We start from the raw sequence: 26,327 nt of genomic DNA on the forward strand, positions 1-26,327 counted from the left end.
TGTGAACTGTAAGTAAACCACATTATGGTGTTTACATGACATTACAAGGCAAAGGATTTATTACCTTTGTCACAATACACACCCACACACACACACACACACACACACAGTGTGTTGGGAACCGTGACAGATTCATCAACTGCAGATGAAACCAAAACTTTTGGGGTGTGTGTGGCTGCAGCGCCAAAGCTGAGTGAGGAAACGTGTTTATGCTCATCCTCATCTTCATCCTCCTGCTGACCCACCAGGGGAGAGAGAGGGATAGAGAGGGGGAGCGAGAGAGAGAGAGAGAGAGAGAGAGAGAGAGAGAGAGAGAGAGAGAGAGAGAGAGAGAGCGAGAAAGAGAGCCTTTGTCCCAGTAAACAATAACACACCATTTAGCTGAAATATAGAACAATATTGGGTTAGCAGCAGGGAGCAAGTGTGTGTGTGTGTGTGTGTGTGTGTGTGTATGTGTGTGTGTGTGCGCGTGAAGGGGAAAAGTGAAGAGTGGGAAACACAAAGGATGAGGGTGGAATGAAGGAGGTAGGAAGGGTGTGTGTGTGTGTGTGTGTGTGTGTGTGTGTGTGTGTGTGAGTGAGTAAGTGAGTGAGAGGGAGAGAGAGAGAGAGAGAGAGAGAGAGAGAGAGAGAGAGAGAGAGAGAGAGAGAGAGAATTCCTCCCAGACTTTCTCCTTGATTCCCAGCCAACACATTTACAACCGAGGAAGTCTCGACTGACTCGCCTCTGCCCTCCCCCTCCTCCTCCTCCTCCTCCTCCTCCTCCTCCTCCCTCCCCCCGCCACACCCCCTCCCTCCTGAGAAAGTGGGCCTCCCTCTTCCCCCCCCCCCCTCTCTCTCTCCCTCTCTCTCTCTCTCTCTCTGTGTGTGTGAGGCTTTAACACACCCTGAGCTGAGCTGACAGACTCAGTTGTGCTGGATAGTAGCCGAGCGAGCGTCTCTCTCTCTCTCTCTCTCTCTCTCTCTCTCCTGCAGCATCATGGATGTCAAACTGCTGCCTCTGCTGGCTCTGCTGGCCGTGGCCACACACGCTCCCACCTGCACCGGTGAGTCTCTGCTCGGGTCTGGAGTCTTTACTGCACACTCTGAGCTGCCATCCACTTAAACAGCAGGAGGCTCAGTTAGACAGTGGATTCACTCTGATTCAGACTTTTAAGGGTTAATTTCTCACATTTCTAACTTTTTATATGTAAAAAAAAATATCTATTTGTTTGATTACATTTCCCTGAGGCTTCTTAGTTTGTATAGTTTGGCGTTGCCCACAGGTTTTTGGTTGAATCTTTAATCTAAATGTGTGATGTGAAACTCTGCAGTGAAGACGAGGAGCAAAGTTACAACATTTGATTCCAAACTGTTTCATCCTTTTATCAAAACCAAAAAAGGTTTGGAAGTTGACTTACAACATAAATGACACTTATATTCTCAGTAATTTTAGTATTTCCCTGTGTTTCTGCTCCTCTTCATTTGGTTTAAGTTGTTTGTCTTCAGTATAAAGCGACTTCACATTTCAGTAAAAGCTTCTTTGTATTTCTGCAGCATGTCTGAGATGTAAAGTTGTCCCTTTTGATTTATAATGAGCTGTAATCACACACTGTTACTCTCTGGCTGTGTTTGATTCCCTGCTTAGTTTGATCTGAATCTCTTCACACACTGTAAAGTTGCAAACCTGCAGCAGTTTGACCGTTTATGAAGTTAGCCTGAAGAGCCGTGTGCTGTGACGGACACGAGGAGAGTTTCTGCCTGTTTCATGTAAAGCAGAGGTTTGTTCTGGTCGTAGAGTGAGGAATCGTCTTGGCTGGAGATTTTGAGTTTTTAAACCGTAGCGCTCTGTCAGTGTTTAGTCGTTCAAAGATTACGGCATGAAAATCTGTTTCTTCTCATTTAGTATGAGAGCAAAGCCACCTAACAAAGCTGCAGCTGCTCTCAGGCTGAGAACCACACAGCAGCAGCTTCAGGGTCTCCATGCCAACACGATTCATCCAACATCTATCAACTTTGACACCCAAAATGGTTCAATGATCACTGGCATGGAGGTGGAATTACAACATCCCAACCTGTCCTTTGTGTTATTAGTGGCGTTATGTGTCTGTGTGGTAAAGAACGGGCCGACGTGTCAGGCTGGAGTTTATCCAGAAACGATTCCGTGCAGCGTCTCTGCAGCCTTTCGCTCACGTATGTGCCTGTGGCGGTGCCGTGTTCGGGCCGACCCCACATTAATCTGGAGCCAGGCCCGGGTGTCGGGTCGCCTGGCCCGCGTTACGCTGGGCTTGTTGTTTCAGCCCCGGTGAGACCCCTGATTGCATATTAAAGAGAGGCCCTAAATGTGTGTATTTGCCTTTTCTCTCTGCTTTCTTTTAATTAGTTTGTAATTAGGGATAAACAATGCGGCGGTGATGCTCGCTTCTGGCCCCGGAGCTGCGAGCTGCATAATGATCTCTGGGTTATTAGCATGAGAAAAGAGCCTGGATGGGTGTGAATCATTAGGCTGATATTACTGAGGGCTTAAACCATTTGTGGCAGGACATTTGGTGCTGCGTGATAAACATGCGAGTCAACAGGGACATGTTGGAACACAGAGAAAGGTCGGGTCGGCCCCAGTGCTGCAGGAAACGTTTGTTTGTGTTGGCTTCTGTTAAATATCTCTATTCCATTATTTCTAGCATTATCCAGATTGACTTGGCACAAACAGGCCGAGCTCTCCTCCGTGTTATCCCAGTGAAAGCTTTACTGCAGTTTGTTTCCTCTCAGCGGCCGGCCGACGTCTTTACAACTCACCAGCGCCGCTTTGGAAATCCTCCTAAGTCGTATTTCAAAAAGGCAAAACTCTCTTTTCTGTCTGAGCGTATTTGGAGTGGTCGGGGGCCCACGGGCGCCCAGCGGAGGCACCGGGGTGATTTGTAATCATTTGAAGAATGTACTCGAGGTGATTTCCACTGCAGCTTTTGATGCCGTCTGAGCTCCAAAGGGTTCTCTTATAACAGAGAGGAATATTGGAAGCTGCAGTCTTGCTGAACGTTAAGGGCCCTTCTCCATTAGAGAGGCACGGCTGAATGCTCCCAGAGTGTGTGTGTGTGTGTGTGTGTGTGTGTGTGTGTGTGTGAGGCTGGGCAGAGAGGGTGCAGCAGGTTAATCTCTTTTTAATGAATATGTTGTTGGAGCAATTGTAGGTAAACTCATCTGTTCCCATGATATTTAAAGTGTTGTAACAGTAAAGTGAAGCTGCTGAGATTGATCCAGTCAGCAGAGAGGAGCAGATTGATCCTCAGGTGATCACTGTCGTTTGGAATTTGCCAAATCACAAAGAGCGATGAAATGTTTTTTAAATATAAATTATTTCATCTATTTGATAAAGAATCTTGAAGTCTGAGCTGCATCATCAATGACTTCTGTAGCTTTATCTAAAGAATTAAACCAATTAAACCTGCGTTCTTCATCAGTCAATGATGAAACATGACTTAAACATTTAAATACACAGATCATTGTCTTTGTCAGGGTGTGTGCCAGCTGAGGTATTTGATTTGGGTTGAGGGAAAACTGTAAAAATGTATGGAGATTCTGTTATTGTGGCAAATAATTCACGATCAATCAATGTTACATTTTTTACATCATTATTTCAATATTAAGCCTTCATTCTTTTTACACATGTAGTGTCTTTGTAACATCAGGTAGGTTTAGTGTCTAACTGCAGCGCAATCAAAGCTTAACTTACATGTAAGCTAACACACACACACACACACACACACATTATGTTGGGTTGGGAGTGTGTTCCTGTTGGAGACGCACCCAGACTCTCTGCTCCTCTGCTTCTCCTCCGCTGCTCCGTCTCCTAACATGTCGGCTCATTTCTCCCTCTGTTGTGTCTCTGCAGCCAAGCCCATCAGCCTGGTCGAGCGCTGCTGGTGTCGCTCCACGCTCAACACGGTGCCTCAGCGCTCCATCAAGGAGCTCAAGTTCCTCCACACGCCCAACTGCCCCTTCCAAGTCATGTAAGGAGAAAGATGCTGCACTCTGCCTTTCCTGTCCTCACTCCTCTTCACTTCCTCCAGATTCTGTTTGCATTTGTTTGGTGTTTGTGCTCTTTGTGTCTTCCTCATGACTTCATCACTGCGGCAGTACAACTCTCTCTTCTGTCCTCTGGGTCTTTTGGAAACGCTGGTTGTGTCAGAAGGAAGCTGTCATCAGCGTGTGTGTGTGTGTGTGTGTGTGGAAGTGTTTTGGCTCGGTGACAAACAGGTTTTGGGGAACGGGCTTTGAGTTTGTGTTTTTAGGAAAAGCTCATTTCCTCTCTCATTTCTTCTTGATAGGTGTTTACGCACAAGCAAAACAAAGGCAGAAGGGTTAAGAGAGAGTGAGAGTGTGAAGCGTGGCGTTAGTCCTCCTTTATCCCGTCCTGATTCAGACGCACAGAGAGGAAGAGCGACACGAGGCCGGGGCGCCGGGGGACATTTATGTTTTGCAAAGGAAGCAATAATTAGAGGTCAGAGTGATTACCTTTGTATTTCTGCTGACCCCCTGCCTCCTTCTTTCCTTCTTTTTGCTTTTTTTTTTTTTTTTGATTTCCCGCCTCAATCTGCAGCCTGCAACATTCAGCCTAATGTCATTAGTCTGGAACACATTAACAAAAAGGCCTCATTCATTTGTGAGCTGTAGAAAAGTGGATGGCAGAAGCCCCAAAGCCAAAAGAGGAGGAGGGGGGGAGGAGGATGAAGAGGGGGGCTGTGACTGAATGGCAAAAGGTCAGAAAGGACACACAGCGCTCCGGCCCGGGACACACACACACACACACACTCCTTGGAACCTCCCTTCCAAAAAGCTGCCAGGAGGAGTCAAGAAGTCGTTTGTGCCATGAGCCTTCAGAGCCGCGGGGGGGAAAGGCAGAGCGCCGCTCCGATATCTCAACCGGGGCAGATGAAAGAGGGAGAGTAACACTAACCCCACCCCCCCTGCCCCCCCCACTCCACCACCACCACCCCGGCAGGCTGTTAGTATTAACTTGCTGTGAAGTAATTACTACCTGCTGCTTGTGGAACTCCGGCCCTTAAATTCCAGCCAAGTCAATTAGGGCGCAGGGCCGCCAGACAAGCAGACAGATAAACAGGATGGAGGGAGACATCAAAACAGCGGAGAGCTCCCGAACGGATGAGCCGGCCACCCCTAATAAAATAAAAGTGGAGGGGAAGAGGGGGAACGTCCCCGGAGGAGAAAACAAACAAAGATCTGGTTACCGAGCTGTTTGACTGCCTGACCCCCATGTGAGACTCAGGGCCTCCACGCTCTCAGACCGGCCATTTGCTCATCTGCTGCAAGCGTGGAAAAGGGTTGGCAGGGGCGTCGCCGAGGTAGGAATTGAGTTGGAAAGCGCTGCGGCGGTGCAGGGGGGGGGGGGGGGGGGGGGGGGGGGGGTTGATTTGCAGAGTCGTGTGATGGAGAGTTGGAGGGAGGAGAAGGCGAAGCGGCGAGGAGCAAACCCCCAGAGTTGTTACCTCTCATGCGTGACCTTTTGCCACTGATGTGTGAGGGGGGGGGAGCAGGGGGAGGGGGGGCGATGTCCCAGATCTGACGGGCGCCCAGCTGAGTCTGATAACACAGCAAATCCTCACCTAAATATTTGGCTCGGCACTCCATCTGCAGCGAGAACACACACTCGCTGAAAGCCCAAAGCTGTTCATCACGACGCGCCATCGCTGCCACTTCCCAGCAGCCCCGGCTGCAGCGCTACGCCGCCGAAACCTTCCATCTAGCGCCGAGCTGCGAACTCAGATTTTCTTTGAGAGGTGTAGAAATCAGTTATTGTGGTGAGAGAAAGTCTAATCTCACACACTTTGGATGTGATAACGCCCTCAGACCAGCAGCAGCAGCTCCTCTCACCCTTTGACTGTCTGAAGTCATGTTTGCTGTTTCACTTTGCAATGAATTTTGTCGCCTTCAGATCCTTCAGAATCTGGTTTGTGGTTTCAAAGTGAGCTCAAGGGACTTAAGGACGAGTTTTGTAGGATCAGACCTTAGCAGTTTTCAGTGATACTTTGTATTTTAAAGCTTTTCTGAGGCCTTATTTAATTTTCTGTTGATTTTCTTGGATTTAAAAAAAATGGATTCCTGCAGAAGCAATTTAAAATATATATCTTTTCTAGAATCAAAGTGTTTACATGTCTACACGTGACATCCTGTCAGGCAGAAGTGTTTATTTATAAGAGGCATAAGTCCTCATTCAGCCTTAAATTAAATTAGTAAAATGACTTTAGACTCCAGAGGAATAATCGGGAAGTGTTAATAGAAGCTAAATAGAGCAGCAGTGGAGACGCTCTATTTTTATCATCGACTCAACCCATTTTCTGATATCTGGAACTCATTTCCATCCGATTAAAAATAATTCTGGCAGCTCTAATATTTCCACTATAATATTACTATACTATTAAATATGCGTGAGACAAACAAACACACCGGAAACACCTCGCATCATCGCGGCCTCTTAATTGGAAAAGGCAATTATTCCACCTTCATCACCGTTTAAACGCCAGCCGTCCCAGACAGGAAGTGGACAGCTGCGTGGTTTCACGGCGGCGGGCCGCTCAGCGCACTAATCCCTTCGGCGTGTTGCAGGACGTGCTGAGGCTTTCAGGGCTTAGCTGAGGCGTTTCTGAGTCCAGCCTGCGCTCAGCGTCTCCGGGAAGATCCTGACATATTACGGTCATTTCCTCAAATCGCTGATTCACACTGAGCCTCTGGATTTATACTGTAAATATAATGTAATATATCCATGGATGTGATCTATGATCTATGTGACACTTGGGTTCCTTCTTTTGTCAATGTGGATTACCTGACGTGACGTACAGATGTGTGTGTGATTCCTCAGTGTGGACGTTAAGGTGACAGCATGTTAGGACCGCTAATCCTCTGGTTTAACTGGGACGTGTTGTAAAACGTGAAAGGTTAACTGAGCCGTCATAAAAAGAGGACTTATGTGTGATTAATTGGCCATAAATAAAGCTAAAGTGGAGATAAGTGGACAAAATCACCCACATAAATAAATCCTTCACGTGATTTATGGAGATATAAATGTTACTCAACCAGAAACTGATCATCTGATATTAAAACAAACTGACAGGAATCATTCATTCAGTTTGCAGCATGAACTGCTTGAATAGTCACAGCTGGTGCCTTCAAAGATGCTCGGGCGTTTCATACTCCAGTCTCCACTGCTAAATATAAACCAGGACATTCTGCCTCAGCCTCCATGTTTGCTTGGCTGTTAGTCTTGTGAATATACAGTACATCTCTGGCTCAGCTGGTAAAGCTGCATGTATCACACGAGTCATTGCAACATCCCTAACAGGGATTCTGGCGCCTTGGACCTTTGTTGCGTCCCCGTCATGCTTCATGTCCTCTTTCCTGCGTCTCATTACACTCTCCTCTCTGCAACAGAAGGATAACACGCCAAAAAAAGACGATTTCTGACCACCGTTGGCCATAAACTTCATGTTTTTGGCTGCTTGATATGAGCAGCTCGTATTGTCCTTGAATGCACCACCACTAAGAAAAACAAAATGAACCAAACATTGGATGGATTTCATTTCCAGAAAGCTGCAGGTCTCAAAGAGGCGGTTTTATTATTATTGCTGCACTGAAATGAAGCGAAACCGCTGGAGCCCCCAGGAAGGCTTCGGAAATGGTCAGCAGTTGCGTAAAGTACACAGAAGTTGTAGGTAAAGAGCTAAAACACAGCAAACTACTAGTGTGGTCCCTTCAGCCTCAGTGAGCTTCATCCACACCAGCCCATCACATCACACCATGAAGCACACAGACAGAGAAAACAGACCGATGCTGTGTCGTGGTGGATTTCTAACATCTCCGCACGGGACTACATGGAGATAACGGCACACACTTTCACTTCACCCTTTAATATGTTCTCTGATGCTCTCCGACTCTCTGACAGATCCTTCAGATGAAGCACAGTCTCCCCTCCATGATCGGCCTTTAATAATAAAGAGCCTGCACCTGCTCCTTCACTGTAATTCTGCCTCAAACGCCAGCCGAGCAGAGCAGGGAAGGAGCTTGGATTAGCCTCTTTACACACCAACGTTAATGAAAGTGTCAGCCGCGTTTCCTTGAGGTCGTTGAGAGGTCGTGTTACATTTTGGATGACCGCACAGCTAATAAAGGAGATAGGATCTATAGCTGAACGGCATCTTCGCGTGCAGCAAACTGAGGAAACCACAGCTGGAATGGACTCTAGGATCGCTGAACTTCCTGTTGTTACTCTTTGTTCTCTGGTGCCAGACTGCAGTAGGGCTCAGCGGGCTTAAGTGATTATCACACAGGCCAGCCGTATATGTTTGGATACGTTAGGTTGTTTGGATATGTTTATTGTCTTTGGTGGATGTTTGAATGTCTTGACCTAGCTCAGCATGTTGACCTCACTGCTTCAACCAACATTACTAGAAATTAAAAGTTAAGTCAATGTGTTAAGGGATTTGATGTAATCCAGAATTTGCTTGTTTTGTATACTGGATTAGCTTAATGCTAATATAAAGTGGAAATCCTCATTGAAGGGGTTAAAGGTAAACACTACATTGAGTAAACTGGCGAACAGACATGACACACGGGCGTTTAAGTGGCCCGACCTTAAATACGTCTGCCACTAGAGGGCTAAACTGCACACTTACAGGGAGCAGCGAAGGAAAGTTATGATGGATCCTTAGAACGTGAACATTCTGCTGGTGAAAGACCCATATTTGGTCCACAGGCCTCTGTTTTCCCACCTTAGACTACAGGGTAGCATACATCATTATGTCAACAGCTAGAATCAAAACCAAACCAGAATACAAAGCCATCACATCCTCGACTGTTGGGCTCATAATCACTGAGATGTGTTCACAGTGTTTACGTGAAGTCAAACCCTTACATTCTATCTATTTTCTCCCGCAGTGCCAAGCTGAAGAACAACAGGGAGGTTTGCATCAACCCAGAGACCAAGTGGCTGCAGCAGTACTTAAAGAACGCCATTAACAAGTAAGCAGACACTGACTCGACACAAATCCTCTCTGGGGCAGACAGGAGTGAAATACGTCCCTCTTTACATCGGACCGTGGTGCCTTCAAAGACAAAATAAACACGACTGCTCCATTAAAAACGTCCCTTCATCCATTTCCTGCTCTGGAATCGCAAACCTAGTTGACGTACAAGCCTGAATTATGATCTGCGAAATAATTAGCATGAAGTCAGAATGATTAATCTGACGCTGGTATGTCTGCTTCCTCTGAGAAAAGAAGGAAGCAGACAAACGCAGAGGAGTTAACTGTGTTTAAAGACGTGATGTAGACAGCCTGACCTCTTGTTAGTGAATGAACCGGGAACTTTTGAGTTCAATCCAACCGGTTTACGCCCCAAACGTGACAATGACCTTAAGTGCAGCGCAGACGCTCAGTGTGGGAACTGTGTGTAGTGTTTAGGTGCTCAGTGTGTGAAGCATGTGTGTATGAATGATGGTGTGAGTGAGACTTTACAAACTCCTCCTGTTCATACCAGAGTGCTGACAGAAAGCATCACCGCACAAACACACACCACACACAAGCACAGTTTAGTACAAAATGTGTGTGTGTGTGTGTGTGTGTGTGTGTGTGTGTGTGTGTGTGTGTAAATCTCTTCATGTTTAAACCTTTGACTATCTTTGTTTTAGGCACTGATAAACAAGCAGACATTAAAACTTAGATTCTCCCGCAGTTATCCTGCATGACAGAAACGATGTAATGCCTTTGAAACGCACACAAGCTGATGTATGCCGTATGCCCCGATTACCCAATAATTCATTGATTGAATCAGGTATGTAAACATCTGAGCCTGGTGTGTTTCCTCAGCAGCCTCACACTGCCATGACACACTTTGTCGCGTGTCCTCAGCAGTCCCAGTTTCTATACATGCCTACGGCTTAATCCCAGTTTAGTCTTGATCGCAGTAAGGACAGACCCTGAGTACACACACACACACACATGTACATACTCGTACTCTTACATTCACCGTTTGACCCTGACAGAGGAAACCGCAGCCTGATGTCTTTTCATCTCAACCCTCTGCTTATGAGGAGGGGGGAGTCATTCTTCAGAGTGCGGCTGCTCTTTGTCAGCATCACTTTCTTCATGTTCATGTAGGAACACATAAATCACCTTTATATCTCATGATGTTCACTTGCCAAACTTTGCCAACACTTGAGGCCCCTAACATGAAGTCTTACTTCACTCTTGACCTTTTTGTGTCTTGCTGCCCTGTCATACCATTGAGCCGCAAACATGAAGGCAATCAATGGGGATGGACAGGTTGAGACATGGCAGCACGAGACACGTCTGCACAGTGAGGAAAGACTCAGGTGAAGATGTTTACATGCCTCAGTAAATACATTTACAATCACATAATCTACGGTTCTTGGAGGCAACTTCATTTCTACAGTCCACTATCACAAACAATGTCTCAGAGGGCTTTACAGGCCCACAGCATCCAGACCCGCCCAAAGCTCTCTAGGAAGAAGAAGAGGAAAAAATAAGGAGAAAAGTAAAAGATTCCATGATATTCCCTCTCCACAAACGGCTGGATGAGCAAAAGGAACTTCCAGTGGGATTATATACGAGTGCAATAAAGCAGGAAGACCAATAAACACTAACAGTCAGTGATTGGAGAGAGAGGGAGAGAGAGAGAGAGAAAGAGAGAGAGAGAGAGAGAGGGAGGGAGAGAGAGAGAGAGAGTCCTATTAGTTTCAAAGTTCTAAAGTGCATGTAAAGGTGGAGCCTGCGTTCGTCCCTTTAGGCTGAGTTTATCCTGGCACTCAGCTTTTCTCAATATTTCACTTTTAGGGACGATCTGGGGCTTCAGTTGCGCAACAGGTGTTACACCAGCGAGCCAAAACTCTGACTCAACCACAAAATTAGTGAATTCTGTGAAAAATCATTTTGTGTGATCTCAAGCTTCCCTCCAAGCTTCAGAGTCAGTCCAGATCGAGTCGTTCTGTTTAACACATAAAGGAGCTATGTGGAGCTCCGGCCTTCAGGTGTCCGGCTCTGCTCAGGAGGAAATGTGATGGAATCTTTGTTCTAATGTGGCTTTTATTGTTGACTGCAGGTTAGTATTTGAACATAGTTAGTTAGTTTTCAGCCTTGTAAACAGTTTCTCTCTGTATCTCCCTGTAGGGTGAAGAAAACCAGAAGACGCAACAATAAGAAAATCTAAACTCGGGGGGGTTTTGGTCTTCAGACCTGGCAGCCCGGGACGAACCTGCTCACCTCCCCGTCACTGCTATGGATGTATGTAAACACGCCGTCTGTACCCACCCGTCCACCTCTCACGGGCCGCTTGCAGGAGCAGCACTTCACCGCCAAACTGAGCCACCCAGCAAACGCCATTGGTCCAGCTGGATAAGGCTCCGCCCACACAGTCACCTCCACCCGTCCATATTCACCAAGTGCAATTATACCTGATGATGGAATGTCAGGGCGTGTGATGTAAAATGTGTGTGCGTGTGTCTGCATGTGTGTGTGTACACTTTGGGCAATTGATGTGTGTGTGTGTGTATGTGTGTGTGTAGAAGTGCTGCAAATGAATGAACTAACTCTGTGCTCCTGTATATAGTATTTTCATACTTCCTGCAGCTGAACAAACTATTTTAACGCTGTCTCACACGCAAGGCATTGTGGGTAATGCTGCCATCCCGTCACCTCAGATTTACGGCATTACTGTAAACTGTAACAGTGTAAAAAAAATTCAAGGCAACTTACTCAGACTCATTTGTGATTGATCTGAGTCCAATTGAACCTCTAACTCAAAACTATTCTTTAAAAAAGTTAAAAAAATATATGATGGAAGGTTTTTGTACAAGTAAAAAAAACTTTTTTTTTTCAGAATAAAATTTGAATGAATATCAAGAATTGAGAATCTTTTTATTGTTTTGCGGCGAGTTTTTAAAAGAAGCTAAAAAGTTTTAATTCCTAATTTAACACGACAAAAGCCTTTTTACTACTAGATCATTAGAGTGACGGAGGCCAGCTGACCAATCAGGGCAAGCCTTACTCACACCATGTCTTGCGTCGTCACATTGGCTTGTTATTAAGCAGCAGTGATGACGTGGTGCTACACACACACAGTCTGGGGTCAGAGCCATTCATGTTGATGATGAGTTCACTGTTTAGTTTATGCAAGATTATGATGTGTTTTATCAAAAAGGAAAGAGCTAAACACAGAGCAGCAGAGCGCCCTGCTGTGCTGTCGTCGCTGTGTTGGATAATGAATCGGAAAGTTTGTTGAGAGGGTTTGTTTAACCCTCGAGAGTCTGAAGACATTTTACCAGTTTGAATTTGTTTTCATTGCAAAGAAATCTCTTAAGATTTTTGTTAACATCAAATTGTAAAACAAATTATTTAATGTTGATAAATTATTTTAGAAAAGTCTCAAATTAGTGAAAAGAAAATCCCCCCCCCCCCCCTCAAAAAACAAACAAACAAACAAGCAAAGAGACCAAACTTTGTTGATTCTTAAGAACTTTGGAACATATCAATCTTGAGCCCATAACTTAATTGTCACATGATCCATTGTAATCATCAATAAAGCACTTCATGCTGATTTTGTGAACTAAGGAAAGCAAATTCAAGCTCAAATGTCTCCAGACTGCAGAGGGTCAGAGTGAGTTGAAGCGTTTGTGTTGTGGCCATAATGGAAGTTAGGTTTTTATTCATTCAACATATCAGTTCAAGTGTAGACGGAGAGACCAAATATTTATTCAGAAACATGCAATATGAAGAAACCTGTCAACCTCAAAAAACATCCTTTACTTTTATTTTATTATTAGAATTCTTAGTGTAGCTCGACTGTTTTGTTTTTTACAATGTTAACAAAAGGGGAAAAAATGAGGACAGAGAAATGGAACTGCAGTATTTTCATACCAACACCTGTCCTGTTAGGAATGGAAAGCTAATAACAGCTAAACGCTAAATCACTGAATCAGAGCCAATGTTCATGGTGGCGTAAACTAAGCGTTGGATTATTCTTTCTTTATATATAAAGTATATATATTTCAGCCACTTTATTATCAGATGTGTTTTTAATTGTAATGTTTTTATTTTTGTATTGTGTATAATCCTATTAGAGGCTTTTTTAAATGCTGGTAAAGCCACTAAATGAAGGCTGTTCCACCGACTACAAACAGTATTAAACACTCTGTAGTGTTTGCATGTTAGGCATATATATGTTTTGTAATTTTTTTATGATTTCTATGAGACACAGAATGAAGCAGATCTCCAACTACACAACAGCATATGTGACAGAATATCACAAGAATAATATAACACATGTAAGAGACATATTATACTAATGAATCCACTTCTTTTCCTTGTGCACACTGAGTGAAAACAGGGTGTTATAACTGCTGTCTCTTGAAGGACATTTGATTCTGATTGGTCAGCTGTGTCAGGCCTAAGCCGCCAATACACACACACACCACACACATACAGTCAAACCCAGCGTGTGTGTTACATGTTGAAGTACACATGTTTAAGAATTGAAGGACCAATGAGGACGAGGCTTTCAGGCTCTCAGGCTTTCAGTGAAGAACCTATGAGTTTATCTGATTGGACGCATTCCAACAGGCATCAACCTGACTAACTCCTACTATGTTACACTCTAAAAAATCAGGGAAAATAACAAAAAAAGCATCATACTGTGCGTTTCCTTTAATTACCCTCCTGCTTTGTCCTCCTCTCCTGGGTGTGTATTGTTTGGGCTATAACAAATCACAGATGTAAAACAGCTGTAGACTTGTTCTGGTTGCATTATGAGCGCGGCCGTCCCCTGTCCAATGCTCCTAATTCAATCTATTATTGTTGTCACAGAGGTCAATGTAGCATGTGTCAATCGAACTGCCGAGCCAGAACAGAACCAAACCGTAGAGTTCAGATCCGACATGTGCTTCTAATCTGGACCCTCCCAGCAGCCCCTGGGCTCTTCGTGCTCTTTTCCAACCTCGACTCGCCGTTGCCCTGCTGCTAAATTAACACTTTATTTTAACAAGCTGTTCTGAAAGTCACGGCGGACTGCTGCGGTCGGTTTTATTTACACTCACAACTGCTGACTGCACCGTAACAGGTGTGTGTGTGTTTGTGTGTGTGTGCGGCTAAATAATGTAGTAATCCTGTAATTACCACGAACATAGAGCCAAAGTTCTGTCATATAACTTTATTTGTGCTGAACATCAACAGACGTACATGAATGAAACATTTATCGATAGATTCAAGTGCCGTTAATTACCTTTATTTTATCAAAAAGGTAAATTTGTGTGGAGACCTCTAGCGTTCCAGTGTGGCGGGTTTATCTTTTATCTCTTAATTAGACACACAAGTTCATGTCTGCTTATCTGCTGACATTAACAACAACACTGACCTGTCTGGGCCTGATTACACTGTGGTGATGTAGAAGACTTTTCTTTATATTAATCACACTAACAGTAGAAATTGCGAGGAAAGATTACTTAACCATTAATGATTGATTATTTTAAGGGGATGGTTTTAATATGTTAAAGGAGTTGATAACTGTTATTAAACACAGATGATTTGCATTTTGTACACTTTATTACTCTGGCCCCGTTTGAGACATTTAACCCTTGAAGTGACAGTTACTGTGATCAAACACTTCCATTATCTTCTTCTCCATCATCTCTAATAAGTCAATGTTATTTGGACCAAATGTGAGCAGACGTATTTGTGTAAATGAATCAAACTGGGTGCGTTCTACTTTGGACCCCGAGACAATGTGAAAGAATGATTTCTTTTGAGGCAGCTTCTGACACTTATACTTCATATAAGCTGTGTCAGAGTGATACTCTCTGTATTTTCACTGTTTGTATACGAAGAGGCAACGTGTTAGCAATGATACTGAAGCCCTTTTTCAATAAACCTCTATGACATATAACACATGACACGGTTTGGTTTCTCTCTCTTCCTTGTACGTCGCAGATTTTGAGTCACAAATTCATCTTAATTAACTATTTAAAGGATACATGTTATTTCACATCTATATTGTTCTTGTTTTCAATAGGATCTAAGTTTAAAGTTTATGTGGAAAAACAAAATAGAAAAATTTCTCTTTTGTTGCAGCACCACTGTGCACACTGAGTAAACTTCAGTTTCCTCTAGTGCTCGCTAGTTTCATACTTTCATACAAGTTCCCCAGACCAAAATCTATCCAGAAATTATCCAAAAATTATTAATAATTCAAATAAATTCATATGAATATCAACAAGAATCTTAATCTTTAAAAAAGAACAAAGTTTATCTGTAAAGAAGTGATGAATACAGATCTAAAAGCATCTTCAGTTCATGGAGCTGGACTGTCTAACAGATTATCCTGCATTACATGAACGTTTTGGATAAATCATTTGTCTCAGTGTGATGATGCTCGGCGCTGCACAGCTCAGCTGGGTGGGAAGTACGACTACAGAGGGACACACACACACACACACACACACACACACCAGAGGAGAGCCTTCCTGCTTTCCTCCTCAAAGCCAAAACCGCACGCAGACCCACTATGGTCTCACACGGAAACGAGATATCAAGAGAACTCACTTGACTTCTTCCACTGTGGAGCTGAAACCTACTGAGTGAATCATTTCCCAGCCTGTAGGTGAAGAGCAGAGGCACATGTATTGCCCATTAACAGCCCTGTGTGTGTGTTTAACACCTGAAGTGTTCATTTGTGCTGGTTCAGTGCTCGTCCACAGCACCAGAGAGCCTGTGTAGCTGTCAGCTGTAATAAAGTGGAACCATGTAGAGCGGATTCATTTCACGGGGAGACTCTCTCCTCTGACCTCCCAGCAGATACACATGAGGAACGTGAGACATGCCTTGGAAGTGGACCAGGCCACTTAGAGGGTCAGAGTTCCATGTTTGGGGCTTTTGGGCACATTCAGGAATGATTATAGGATTTCTGCATGGTGCTTACTCAGCTGAGGCCCGGCCCAGACGGAGGTGGCGGACACATGGACACCATGTTTATGAATGTGAAGTCTAGCAGGCACGTTGCTCTGATCCAGCTCACACTTTGGGTTTGTTTCATAATAGGAAATTATCTGAGCAAACACAGAGAGGGCTGAGGTCACTGAGGGAAGGATTCTTAATAAAGCTAAGAACGCACGGAAAGTCCCATTGTGGCTCATAAAGCTATTCCAGTGGGCTGATTAGAGTGAGAATCCACTGCACATGCGATCCCACTGAGTGCAGTTAAGTCAGGAATATTTGTCTTTGGAGAAATATCAACAACTCAAAAGAGTCAAAGTGTGTAGAAGTAACAAAACTGGACCCCACACACACAGACTCACTACAGTTTGTAGTACAATCAGTCAGTGAAGCTGAACTTAGCCTGACAGGTTGATCAAGAGGAGGAGACGAAGGAGCGTAACAACAGAGCTAAACTAAACTGCTGACTCATCTCTCTTAGTTATAGATCCCATGTTGGGCTGGATGTGATCAGTGAACGTACGCTCGTCCCAGATAGCATCGGCCTGGACGAAGCTCATGTAGCTGCACTAAGCTGAGCCTAATGAAGGTCTGAGTCTGACTGATCCTGGTCCACATGCTGCACCAAACACCTAAACATCTCCATGCTTCACTCACTGCACAGCAGCCATCAACTCAAATCAACCTGAGACAGAGAACATAACCAGGTTGGACAAGAAATTGCCCGGCTGATTTGGTCTGAGGCATTGTGGGTAATCCGCTGTGATTTGAGGCTCTTGATTGGAAATCTTTGAACAACTTAATACCCAGCAAGCTGAATGGAAGGTAATAGGAAACATGTTGGCGGCAATCCTGAGTGTGTGTGTGTGTGTGTGTGTGTGTGTGTGTGTGTGTGTGTGTGTGTGTGTGTGTGTAGCTAACAGAGGTAGTGACAGTGAAGGATGTTAACAGGAAAGGTCGGGTGTTATTCCTCCTCTGCTTTCTTTCCAGCGCTCCGTATGAAAACAAAGCCGGGGAAAGAAGACGCCAGCGTGATGCTCTCTGCTCAGGATGCATGGACACGGGCCGCATCCTGGAGAGGAAAATGACCCCACACACACACACACACACACACACACACTCACAGTGGTGACAGTGCTGGTCCACCTTAAAAGTTCAAGTCCACCTTAAGTAGAGCAGGCCTAGCGTAAATGGCCCCAGGTGTGCCTTCTCACCTCCTCCTATATGAGCCCAGCACTTCAAACATGTGGTTGGAGTTTGAAGGAAACCGGCTGTGTGTTTAAAGCTACAGGGACAATTAAAGCACTTAGATGATAATTTGTGGGATGGATACTGTCTCTCTCTCTCTCTCTCTCTCTCTCTCTCTCTCTCTCTCTCTCTCTCTCTCTCTCTCTCTCTCTCTCTCTCTCTCTCTCTCTCTCTCTCTCTCTCTCTCTCTGTCTCGATGATCTGCCTCCTCATCTCTCTGCCCTCACCTGCCGCCGTCTTGTGTCAGGACATGTTTACATTAAAACAGCGGTTATACAGCGATGATGGCGATTTCCAAAGTAGATAGAATAGTTCAACCGACGGAGGAAACACATGATCGTGTAGACGGTGATCACAATGATCAAGGCAAGACTGGCTACACACAATGGACTTTTGGAGACTTTTTAAGAACTCACGGGCTTCGCAAAAACTAGCAGTGGAAGCTCGGCCGTCGTGTTGCCCTGGGAACTTTCACCAAACCACGTGAAGCCTCAGCCGGCAGCACACCTGGCTATCTGGCTATTTTTACCCAGGACTCCACCACATCAGAGTCTGTGATCCTCATCCAGCAATATGTGCGCTCCTCCCTGACTGTGCCGTGACCTTTCCATACACACGCCGCGCTGCTCTCCCCCTACAGACGACCCAAACACGCAAACCAGCAACAATCAGAGAAGACAGAGGAGGTTTGAGCTGCCGTCAGCCATCTCTCCATTCATGTGAGAGCCATGAGGAGCGGCCCGGGTCGTGCCATTGTAACGGGAGAAGGATGTCTGCGGGCCGCCAGGGATGAAAGCCCTCGCAGCTTCTGCCACCACAGAAACCACACATCCAACAAGACGCTTCTTCTCCATCAGACAGGGAGACATTATCCTAAACAGCTCCAGGGGGTTGGGAATGTCCTCAGATCCATCACGGCTGAGGGCAGGGTGTTTCCTTAACCTTCCAGCGGAGGGAAAGGTCATGGATACCGCTATTGGAAACAGGTTGATTACTGGTTCAGCATGTTTCCATATAAACACACACACACACACCCCCTCCGTGTTTGAATGAGACGGACGGCAGAGCGGCGGGGGAGGGACAGAAGGACAAAAAGAGACGGATATCATCATTTGTCAGCAACGACTCCCATATTGTTCCAAAGCAGAGAATAGGATCTAATACATCTTTGTTTATTAGCATACTGTGAAAAGAGATGTGAGAGGGAACGGAACGTCATCATTTACGGCTTGTTCTGGAGGCGGCGGCGGCAGCAATGATCCGCTGGTAATGAGCCGCTGAGCTATGTGGGCCGAGCCTTTGTTGCCCGGTTATCAGACCCCGCTGGCATTTAGCAGACAAGCATCATTAACGTTGTGGAAAGTTACTCGCTGGCTATTACCTTTTATTTTCATTGCCCCACACTGTAAAAAGTGTAGAAAGACTCATTCCCTCCTCTTCCGGTATTGTTCCGCCTCATGAGTGCTCTCCACTTTAGAACACTTGCACTTCATAACAACATTTACTTTAGAAGTTTGCCCACATTTTCCACTCGGCAATGGACAACATTACATTGTGGATTTGATCTTCATCTTAACACATTCAAGACAGGTTTGGTCTGGTTGAACACTTTTTGCAGTGCACCCCCTGGCCTTTGAGAGCATCGCTTCTCTGAAGTCTGGTGAACCGCACAACAAGTTTCAGTGGAATGTCTCTGAAGCTCTCTGAAGAACATCACAACTCTGCAACGACCCAAAACATCTCAGGGGTTTGGGTTCAGTTTGCCGTCATTGTGACTTCTTCCCGAGTGTGTTCGACACACCTGCAACACTTTCCCACCGAGTTTCCTCCCCGCTGCTTCAAAGGACCATCTGAATAAGAAGTTGTGATGTTAATGTTTGCCAAAAAATCCTCAGGTCACGCCTAAGGTGATGATTTCTGTGGTCTGATCTTTGATTCTGATTGGCGTTTAAGTTAACCAATGTTTCAGATCCTGGTAAATGAGGAATATGAGGAACTTAACGACAAGTTTGATCCTTCTTCTGCAGTTTTGAGGTTTTGGCTCGAACTAGAAGACTGAACAAGCGTCCAGTATTTCCCTCTCGGTGTGGTTATTGGAGGAGCCGTCAGTCTCGATTGGACCGGACTTTCCTGGCTGACCTTTGGGAGGTTAAGCTTTTCTCATAGCCAGTATGAAATCCAGATGATGAACTTACTTTACTTAGAAAGAAAGGGCAAAAGTGAAAACCTCACACGATAAATGTGTTTCATAAGCTCCTTCCTCTCTCCGTCTCATTTGGTAGGTGTGATGTTAAACGCACAGACACGTGGGTGGGACACAAACAGCCAATGAGGCCAGCAGACGTAAACACATGAGGAAAGTCCCTGTGGAGAGAGATTCAGACAGCATAAATGGAGAATCTACTTCATCATGCCGTGTCAAAGTGTAGCACATACGTATGAAGCGGGTTCATAGTTGTGTTTTAAAGCCAGGATGCTCTCATGTTTGGACGTATTCTAGACTTTGGAGACACTGTACAGATATTCCCAGGGCTCAGACAGAAGGCAGGGTCGCTCAGTGCCTCTGCCAAGATTTCAGACATATTTTCACCGATGATTCCTCTGCGAACACGAACCGCAATTATGCTAATGTGAATGTAAATACACAAACTGAGGAGGAGGAGGAGGAGGAGGACGTTAAGTGACCGGTGCAAATCCACAGAGCTGCTGGGAAACACAGTGACACTCATCACCTGCTGTGCATTTGCCTTTGAGCAATGCACTCAACCCCAATTATGAGGCAGCAGCTGGAGGAAGCTAACGTGTGCTCGGACCCTGCAGCCCCCAGGTGTGAATGTGCACAGATTTCCGGAGGTGAGTTCGGTGTCAGCAGATCGTTTCCCCCGAGAAATGAGAGAGAAGCCTCAGGAGTCTTTTCTTCTAGTTTCATTTATACTGAATTCATCTTTCATTTACCAGATGACAAAGTTGCACTGTAAAAAATATTAGACTACACAAAGTAAAGTAGCGATATGTTTACTCTGACTTTCTACCATTGTTCAAACAAAAACAACCAAACCCTATGAGTTTTTTTATTCTACACTTTTCTAGAATCAAGATTTATTCTAGATTTTTTGTCCCAAAGTTTTGTTGTATTTTTAAAAATATTAGATTGACGCTGGCCTCTCCTTTGGTTCTAAACCCTGTGTCATCCTGGTGCCAGATGCCGTGTAGTAATAATAAAATAGTGATATACTGAGTAATATATTGTTCAGCCACAGGAAGCAGAAACAATCAGAACTGCATCAAACAATCTATTTCCTGGCTGTAGGGACGCCCTGCTTGTTTACAGGAGCGACACCTTATATGGAGTCCACCAAATGTAAGTGGAGGCCATAAATGAGAGAAGTGTTTCTGCTCTCATGTCAGAGAGGAAAATCTGACAGCTGGACAGATTTATATTCACAGGCATTAAAGTGAAATGTATCAAGCAGTGACCCTGTCAGTCAACCTTGATTGATGGAAGTAAAACCTTTGCTTGATGGGAAACACGAGAGACAACTGTATGGGATTCATACACACACACACACACACACACACCGGGCCCTGATGTGAAGTGTAAATGTAGAATGGAGTGTTTACAGATTTTGGGTCAGTAGATAAATAACTCAAAGAGCTCCCATGGGTGGAAAAGTGCGATAAAACGCTACAGCGAAGACAAACTGAGCCGTGACTTCCCTGCTGTGGCCAGACAGGTCACATGACACAAGTTTGACAGCCAGACCGAGACGTCACAAAGGGTCAGAGGTTGTAGAACTAGCTTGGGTGGCATAGTTTAGTTTTCCCCCTCTTGATCTTCCCCCAGGGAGCCATGAGGAGGCTGGAGGTTCAGGATGGATGTGAGCACGGACAAACGGGGCCAGCTCGTCTGTGGACTACACACCAGGCTGCACACCAGACTGCACACCAGACTGCACACCAGGCTGCACACCAGGCTGCACACCAGGCTGCACACCAGGCTACACTGAGGAAGACTCACTACAAACAAGAGACATGCTCTCCAGTTTAGTCACAGGATCTCACATCAAGCATAGAGTTTGACAGTTGGGTAAAGAAAATTTGATTTGAAGTTTTAAAATGTGCATAACAGAGGACAGTATAAAGATAAACGTGTTAGGCTTCTTTTAATCTTAGTTATGGAATGTAAGAAAATCGTATTCTGTCACTTAGAAATGTCTTTTGAGCAACAATAAAGCAACAATACCTTTGTTAGTGGCTACAAACTTTGGTGTTTTGAAGCCCGTCATCTTTGTAAAGTCTAGAAACTAAAAACAATTTACTGTGGAAACTTTAGTTTTCTTGTTTCTAGAACAGTAATCCACCTTCTTTGGTCTTTTTTCCACACATTTACACTCAAACTCAAACTAATTTGCAATTCACTGCACTGGAATTCCAACTGAATTCATCTTAAATAAAACATTTAGGACTCAGCACCAGATGAAAGCAGAAGCTCTATCTTAGTGTATAATGGCATCAAAATTGCAAATGTTTCAGATTGGGGTTTTACACTTGAAGAAACTGACAAAAAGGTGGAAAAATGCCAGATTTCACAATATATGTGTATATATATATAAATATATATACATATATATATATATATATATATATATATATATATATATATATACATACATACATACATATATATATGTGTATATATTTAAATATAAATACTGTATACTGAATGAACGCGTCTGCTCACAAATCTGTGTGTAAGGTCAATACTGTTTGACTGTGTGTGTGTGTGTGTGTGTATGTGTGTGTGTGTGTGTGTGTGTGTGTGTGTGTGTGTGTGTGTGTGTGTGTGGCCATACATGCAGGAATCTATATTTATAAAAGTATTAAATGCATTCCACACAGCGCGATGAAAACAAAGGCCTTTACACAACAAAGGATATAAACACAATCAGAGAATCTCTCAGATATTGAATAGAAGCATGGGGAGGGAGGTGACTTCAGTCCAAAGGAGCTTTCAGAGGGCCGCAGGGGGCCACAATGCCAAAATAAAACCTGGTGCTTTCCCTTCAGGCCCTCCAGCGCCGGTTCGGCCTGATAGCCGCTCGCAAACAGCTGGTAGATCCATAACTCCGAGCGAGGGCCGCCGCCGGGCCCAGACAGAGACGGAGACCCGCCGCCACAATAAAGCACTTTGATAGATTGGAGGGAGGACCAGATTAGGTTGGGAACAGCGGAGGGAGCTGTAAATCTGAATGAGAGACGAGAATCCACCGAGCGGCTGCCCGAGTCGGTGCAACACTGCATTCTTTGTTAGAGAAATATGACTCTTTGAAGTGCAGAGAGGCTTCAGAGTGGCTCATGATGAGGAAAGACAGGTCCCACTCACGAGTCAGCACTTTCCTCCAGGATGATGCTCGTGGTGATGTCATCCTCAGCTGAACACACTCATTAATCCTGATATTCTATGGAAATATATTCACGATTTGTAACATTGGGTGTGTTTCAGTTTGCATCAGCTGCTTCTGCTGAGTTTGGATTCATGAGGATGCATGAGAGCAAGACAGATTCACTTTGTGTCCCAGGTGACACACAAATATGTAGCACACAACAGTTCAAGTGTAGTTGTTGAGTCCAATATCTCTCTCTCTCTCACACACACACACACACACACACACATACACACAGCTCCAAACCCAGAGAGACGAGGAAACTGAACATGTCAGGTGGAAACAGATGGTTTCGTTCAGGGAAAATAAGACAAATACAATATCTGAGTCCTGATCCAGTGACAGGATCTCAGGGGGGGGAGGGGCTCTAGGTTTGCATCAACCTGAAGTGTCCTTATGTAACGTTAGAAAGAGGAAGATATTAACAAAAAGCACAACATTTCTCCTTTAAAATGCGACTCAAACAGCTTTTTATCTGCTCTGCTGTGGGATAAACAGTTGACTTGGCTTCTTAGGCATTAGACTGAGGTCACCCTGACCTCCAGCGTCCTGACACTACAGGTCAGCCTCTCCTCGCTATTTCCATGTATTGGTTTTGTCCAAACGCGGCTTCCCAGGCCAATTACTCTGTGATTCATGTCCCTGGTGTTCCAATATAAAACCTGTGTGTGTGTGTGTGTGTGTGTGTGTGTGTGTGTGTGTGCGTGTGTGTGTGTGTGTGTGTGTGTGTGTGTGTGTGTGTGTGCCAGCATGTCATGGTATTTAACCATATGTTGGGCGTCTGCCCGAGCCTCGCCGTCTCTGTCGACAGCTCAGTCAACACAGCATGAGCGTTCACACCGCATGTTATCTGTGGCTCAGAGGGAACGAGCCAGCGCCTCTGAAGAGAACATCGGTGTTAAAAAGCCATTAGTCTTGATTAGCTATCAGTGTAATTATTCATCTTTAAATGAGCCGAACCCAGGGCTAACATCTGCTGACCACACAACTGACAAAGGCCCAAATACACAGGGATGGCAGCTTAGCACACACAGCAGCCAGGCGACACACACACACACACACAGCTCCAAATGTACAAGAGCAAGTTACTTACTAACACCAAAAAACAACAATAGTCACCATGACAACACCAACAGTTTGAGCACTTGGGCAGCTCCTGGAGGAACAGGAAGAGGAGCGGCCATCTTATCCATCAGGAATCAACCAGCACACCTCACATCACATTTTCATATTGCTAACATGACACCAACACTCAATACCAGAAGGCTGCACAGATCTTCATCAGTGGGAGAGGACAAGCTGCCCCACCCAGATTCTGACCAGTGGGTGGGCAGAAGCATGAGGCCAAAACAGAAAACTGTGGAACATACAAGAAGTATGTTCCTGTGTTATCTGATACTTTATGGAGCGTTTATCCCATCGTGCATGTCAGAGTGTGTGTGTGGGGGACAGTTAACTAAACCACATTACCCAGGGTGCAGCAGGGTCTCAAACCCCTGAGGGGCAAAGTGAAGCAAACACTCCTGACAAAATGAAACCACGGTTTACATGGACAATGAAGACAAAGCAAGCAGAGAACAACACGAGAACCCACAGAAACCATGAGTGCTCTTTGTTTCTCCTTCTGTCATGTCGCTGTGCCAAAGTCATTACACACTCTTCATCCTAAAGAAGCCAAGGCAAACACACATGAAGCTGCTCACCAGACTCACACATGACTTTAGAATCACTAAATACAACACAGCTAAGTCTCTAATGAGAGGGGGGGGGTAGTTATTGTCACTTTCTGGCGTTCTTCATTCGCTCACTCAAATGAAAATGTGAAGAGAATCACAGTTTTGCGATAATTGCTGAGTAAACTTTGGCTGTGGCGTAATGGGAGCAGATTCCCATGGGAACAAGTTCAACCGGAGAGAAAATGAGTTCTGAAAGGCAGAAACCACATTTATGTTCTAATAAAACCACATATTTCTAATAATTTTCACATTTAGAGTCGTTTATAACAAACCGTGACATGTTAGTAAAGTCTGGGTGGGATAACAAAGGATAGAATAATGGAAACATCATCTTCCTCTCTGTGATCAGGATTGTGCAAACAGGATCGGTCCCGTCCCGTCCCGTCCCGCCTCAACACAGCCGCCTGTGTTCCATCTCAAATCTCCCACGGGTGCCACGCCCCCCCTTCATGTAAAACCACTTCCACTCAAACAAACACTCCAACCCACCGACAGCAGAAACATCATGTTCAGGTCAACGACGCACAAACACTGTACGGGCGAAGGAAGGACGGATCTCCAGAATAAAGCGAGTCAAGCTGTTACAGATTAAATGAGAGCGGTTTGCTGTGGGAAAGTGATGCCTTCATGTAACACACGCCACGCCACGCACAAATCTACATGTGTCTTCATTTCTACAGAGCGACTGTAAGCCGCTCATCACTCTACGCTCCGGTCAGTCGTTTGCGATTTCTGCTGATTAAGCCGACTGATGTGAGGTCACCTGAGGGCTGGGGATGGAAAAATGTAGGAGTAGGAGAAATGTCTGCAGACTCTGAGGTCAGATAAGCAGAAGGTTTGATGCTCCACTGTCTGAACCTAGTAGCAGCTGAGAAGAAGAAGCTTTATTGGGTCAAATCCCAATGTGTCGTGCCTCTCCCACACACACACTTTACAGAGTGGTCAGTGGTCAGCCATGATACGGCGCCCCGGAGCAGTTTTGGGGGTTCGGTGCCTTGCTCAAGGGCACCTCGGCAGTGCCCTGGAGGCAAACTGGCAACTCTCCAGTCCACTCTCTTGGTCCATACTGCTCCGCCCCGTATCAAACCATCTGCTCTGATCATAACAAACAACTCTGCCGTGACTGGACTCTCTCACCAACACGCTGCCTCAGCTTGGAGACACACACACACATACACACACACACACACACACACACACACACACACACACACACTTCTAACCTGAGTGTTTCCTTCTTTTATCGGGACCAGATGGCCTCAGCAATTAGCTAAGAACTTGATCCTGGATGAAACCATTGGATTTCACAGTCGGGTCTGAGGCTCAGGTACTAGTAGATCTGATTCACACCAGGACAGGATTTACTGTAGGGTCATCAGCCTCAGGGCCATTTTCACTGCCACCATTGACCCCTGGCAGCATGACCTTTGACCTTAGACACTCTGAATGGACACAATATTTTGCTTAGCTTGAGGGAAGAGAAAAAAGTGGCGGCACCCGGTGAGGAGGAAGAGAACCTGGAGTGTTCAGAAGGAGAGGAAGAATAAATACAAATGGCTGCTTGTGTGGACAGAAAAGAGCCTAGAAAGGTTTAAAGAAAGCAGCAGGGCTCCGAGCAGCTGAGCAAACACACACCACAGGACAGAGAGAGGGTGTGTATGTTCACTGTGATGGACAGGTGGATGGGATGGGTGTCATTCCTGCACTCTCAGAACTACAGCACAGATTTAAGGCACACACACACAAAGCTGCTGAATTACAGGCAAGTACTCACAGAACTAACACAGAATGTGAGCATTGATAAACACAACAAAGAGATATCAGGAGTCCGATACGATGTGACTGGAACAAAAGAATAAACAGGAACGAAAGAATAAACAGGAACAAAAGTAGCCAATAAACATGTGAACAGAC

At 45.1% G+C, this 26,327-nt stretch overlaps 1 protein-coding gene across 1 annotated transcript; it reads left to right on the top strand.

Annotated features, from left to right (window-relative positions):
• The first annotated feature begins 910 nt into the window (after positions 1-910).
• cxcl12b (chemokine (C-X-C motif) ligand 12b (stromal cell-derived factor 1)) lies at positions 911-14,946 on the top strand. Its single transcript, XM_076167312.1, has 4 exons — positions 911-1,045; positions 3,868-3,985; positions 8,925-9,008; positions 11,174-14,946. Exons 1-4 carry the CDS (start codon positions 979-981, stop codon positions 11,211-11,213), a joined length of 309 nt encoding a protein of 102 aa, XP_076023427.1. The 5' UTR covers positions 911-978; the 3' UTR covers positions 11,214-14,946.
• Positions 14,947-26,327: the final 11,381 nt, after the last annotated feature.

The sequence above is a fragment of the Genypterus blacodes genome, unplaced genomic scaffold (assembly GCF_046128005.1).
Source record: "Genypterus blacodes isolate CSIRO-AG114 ecotype Tasmania unplaced genomic scaffold, CSIRO-AGI_Gbla_v1 ptg000157l_1, whole genome shotgun sequence".
Taxonomy (NCBI): domain Eukaryota; kingdom Metazoa; phylum Chordata; class Actinopteri; order Ophidiiformes; family Ophidiidae; genus Genypterus; species Genypterus blacodes.

Coding starts and splice junctions, on each gene's coding strand:
- cxcl12b (XM_076167312.1), top strand. CDS start 979: ATGGATGTCAAACTGCTGCCTCTGCTGGCTCTGCTGGCCGTGGCCACA. Junction 1,046..3,867: donor ACACGCTCCCACCTGCACCG/GTGAGTCTCTGC, acceptor GTGTCTCTGCAG/CCAAGCCCATCAGCCTGGTC. Junction 9,009..11,173: donor TTAAAGAACGCCATTAACAA/GTAAGCAGACAC, acceptor ATCTCCCTGTAG/GGTGAAGAAAACCAGAAGAC.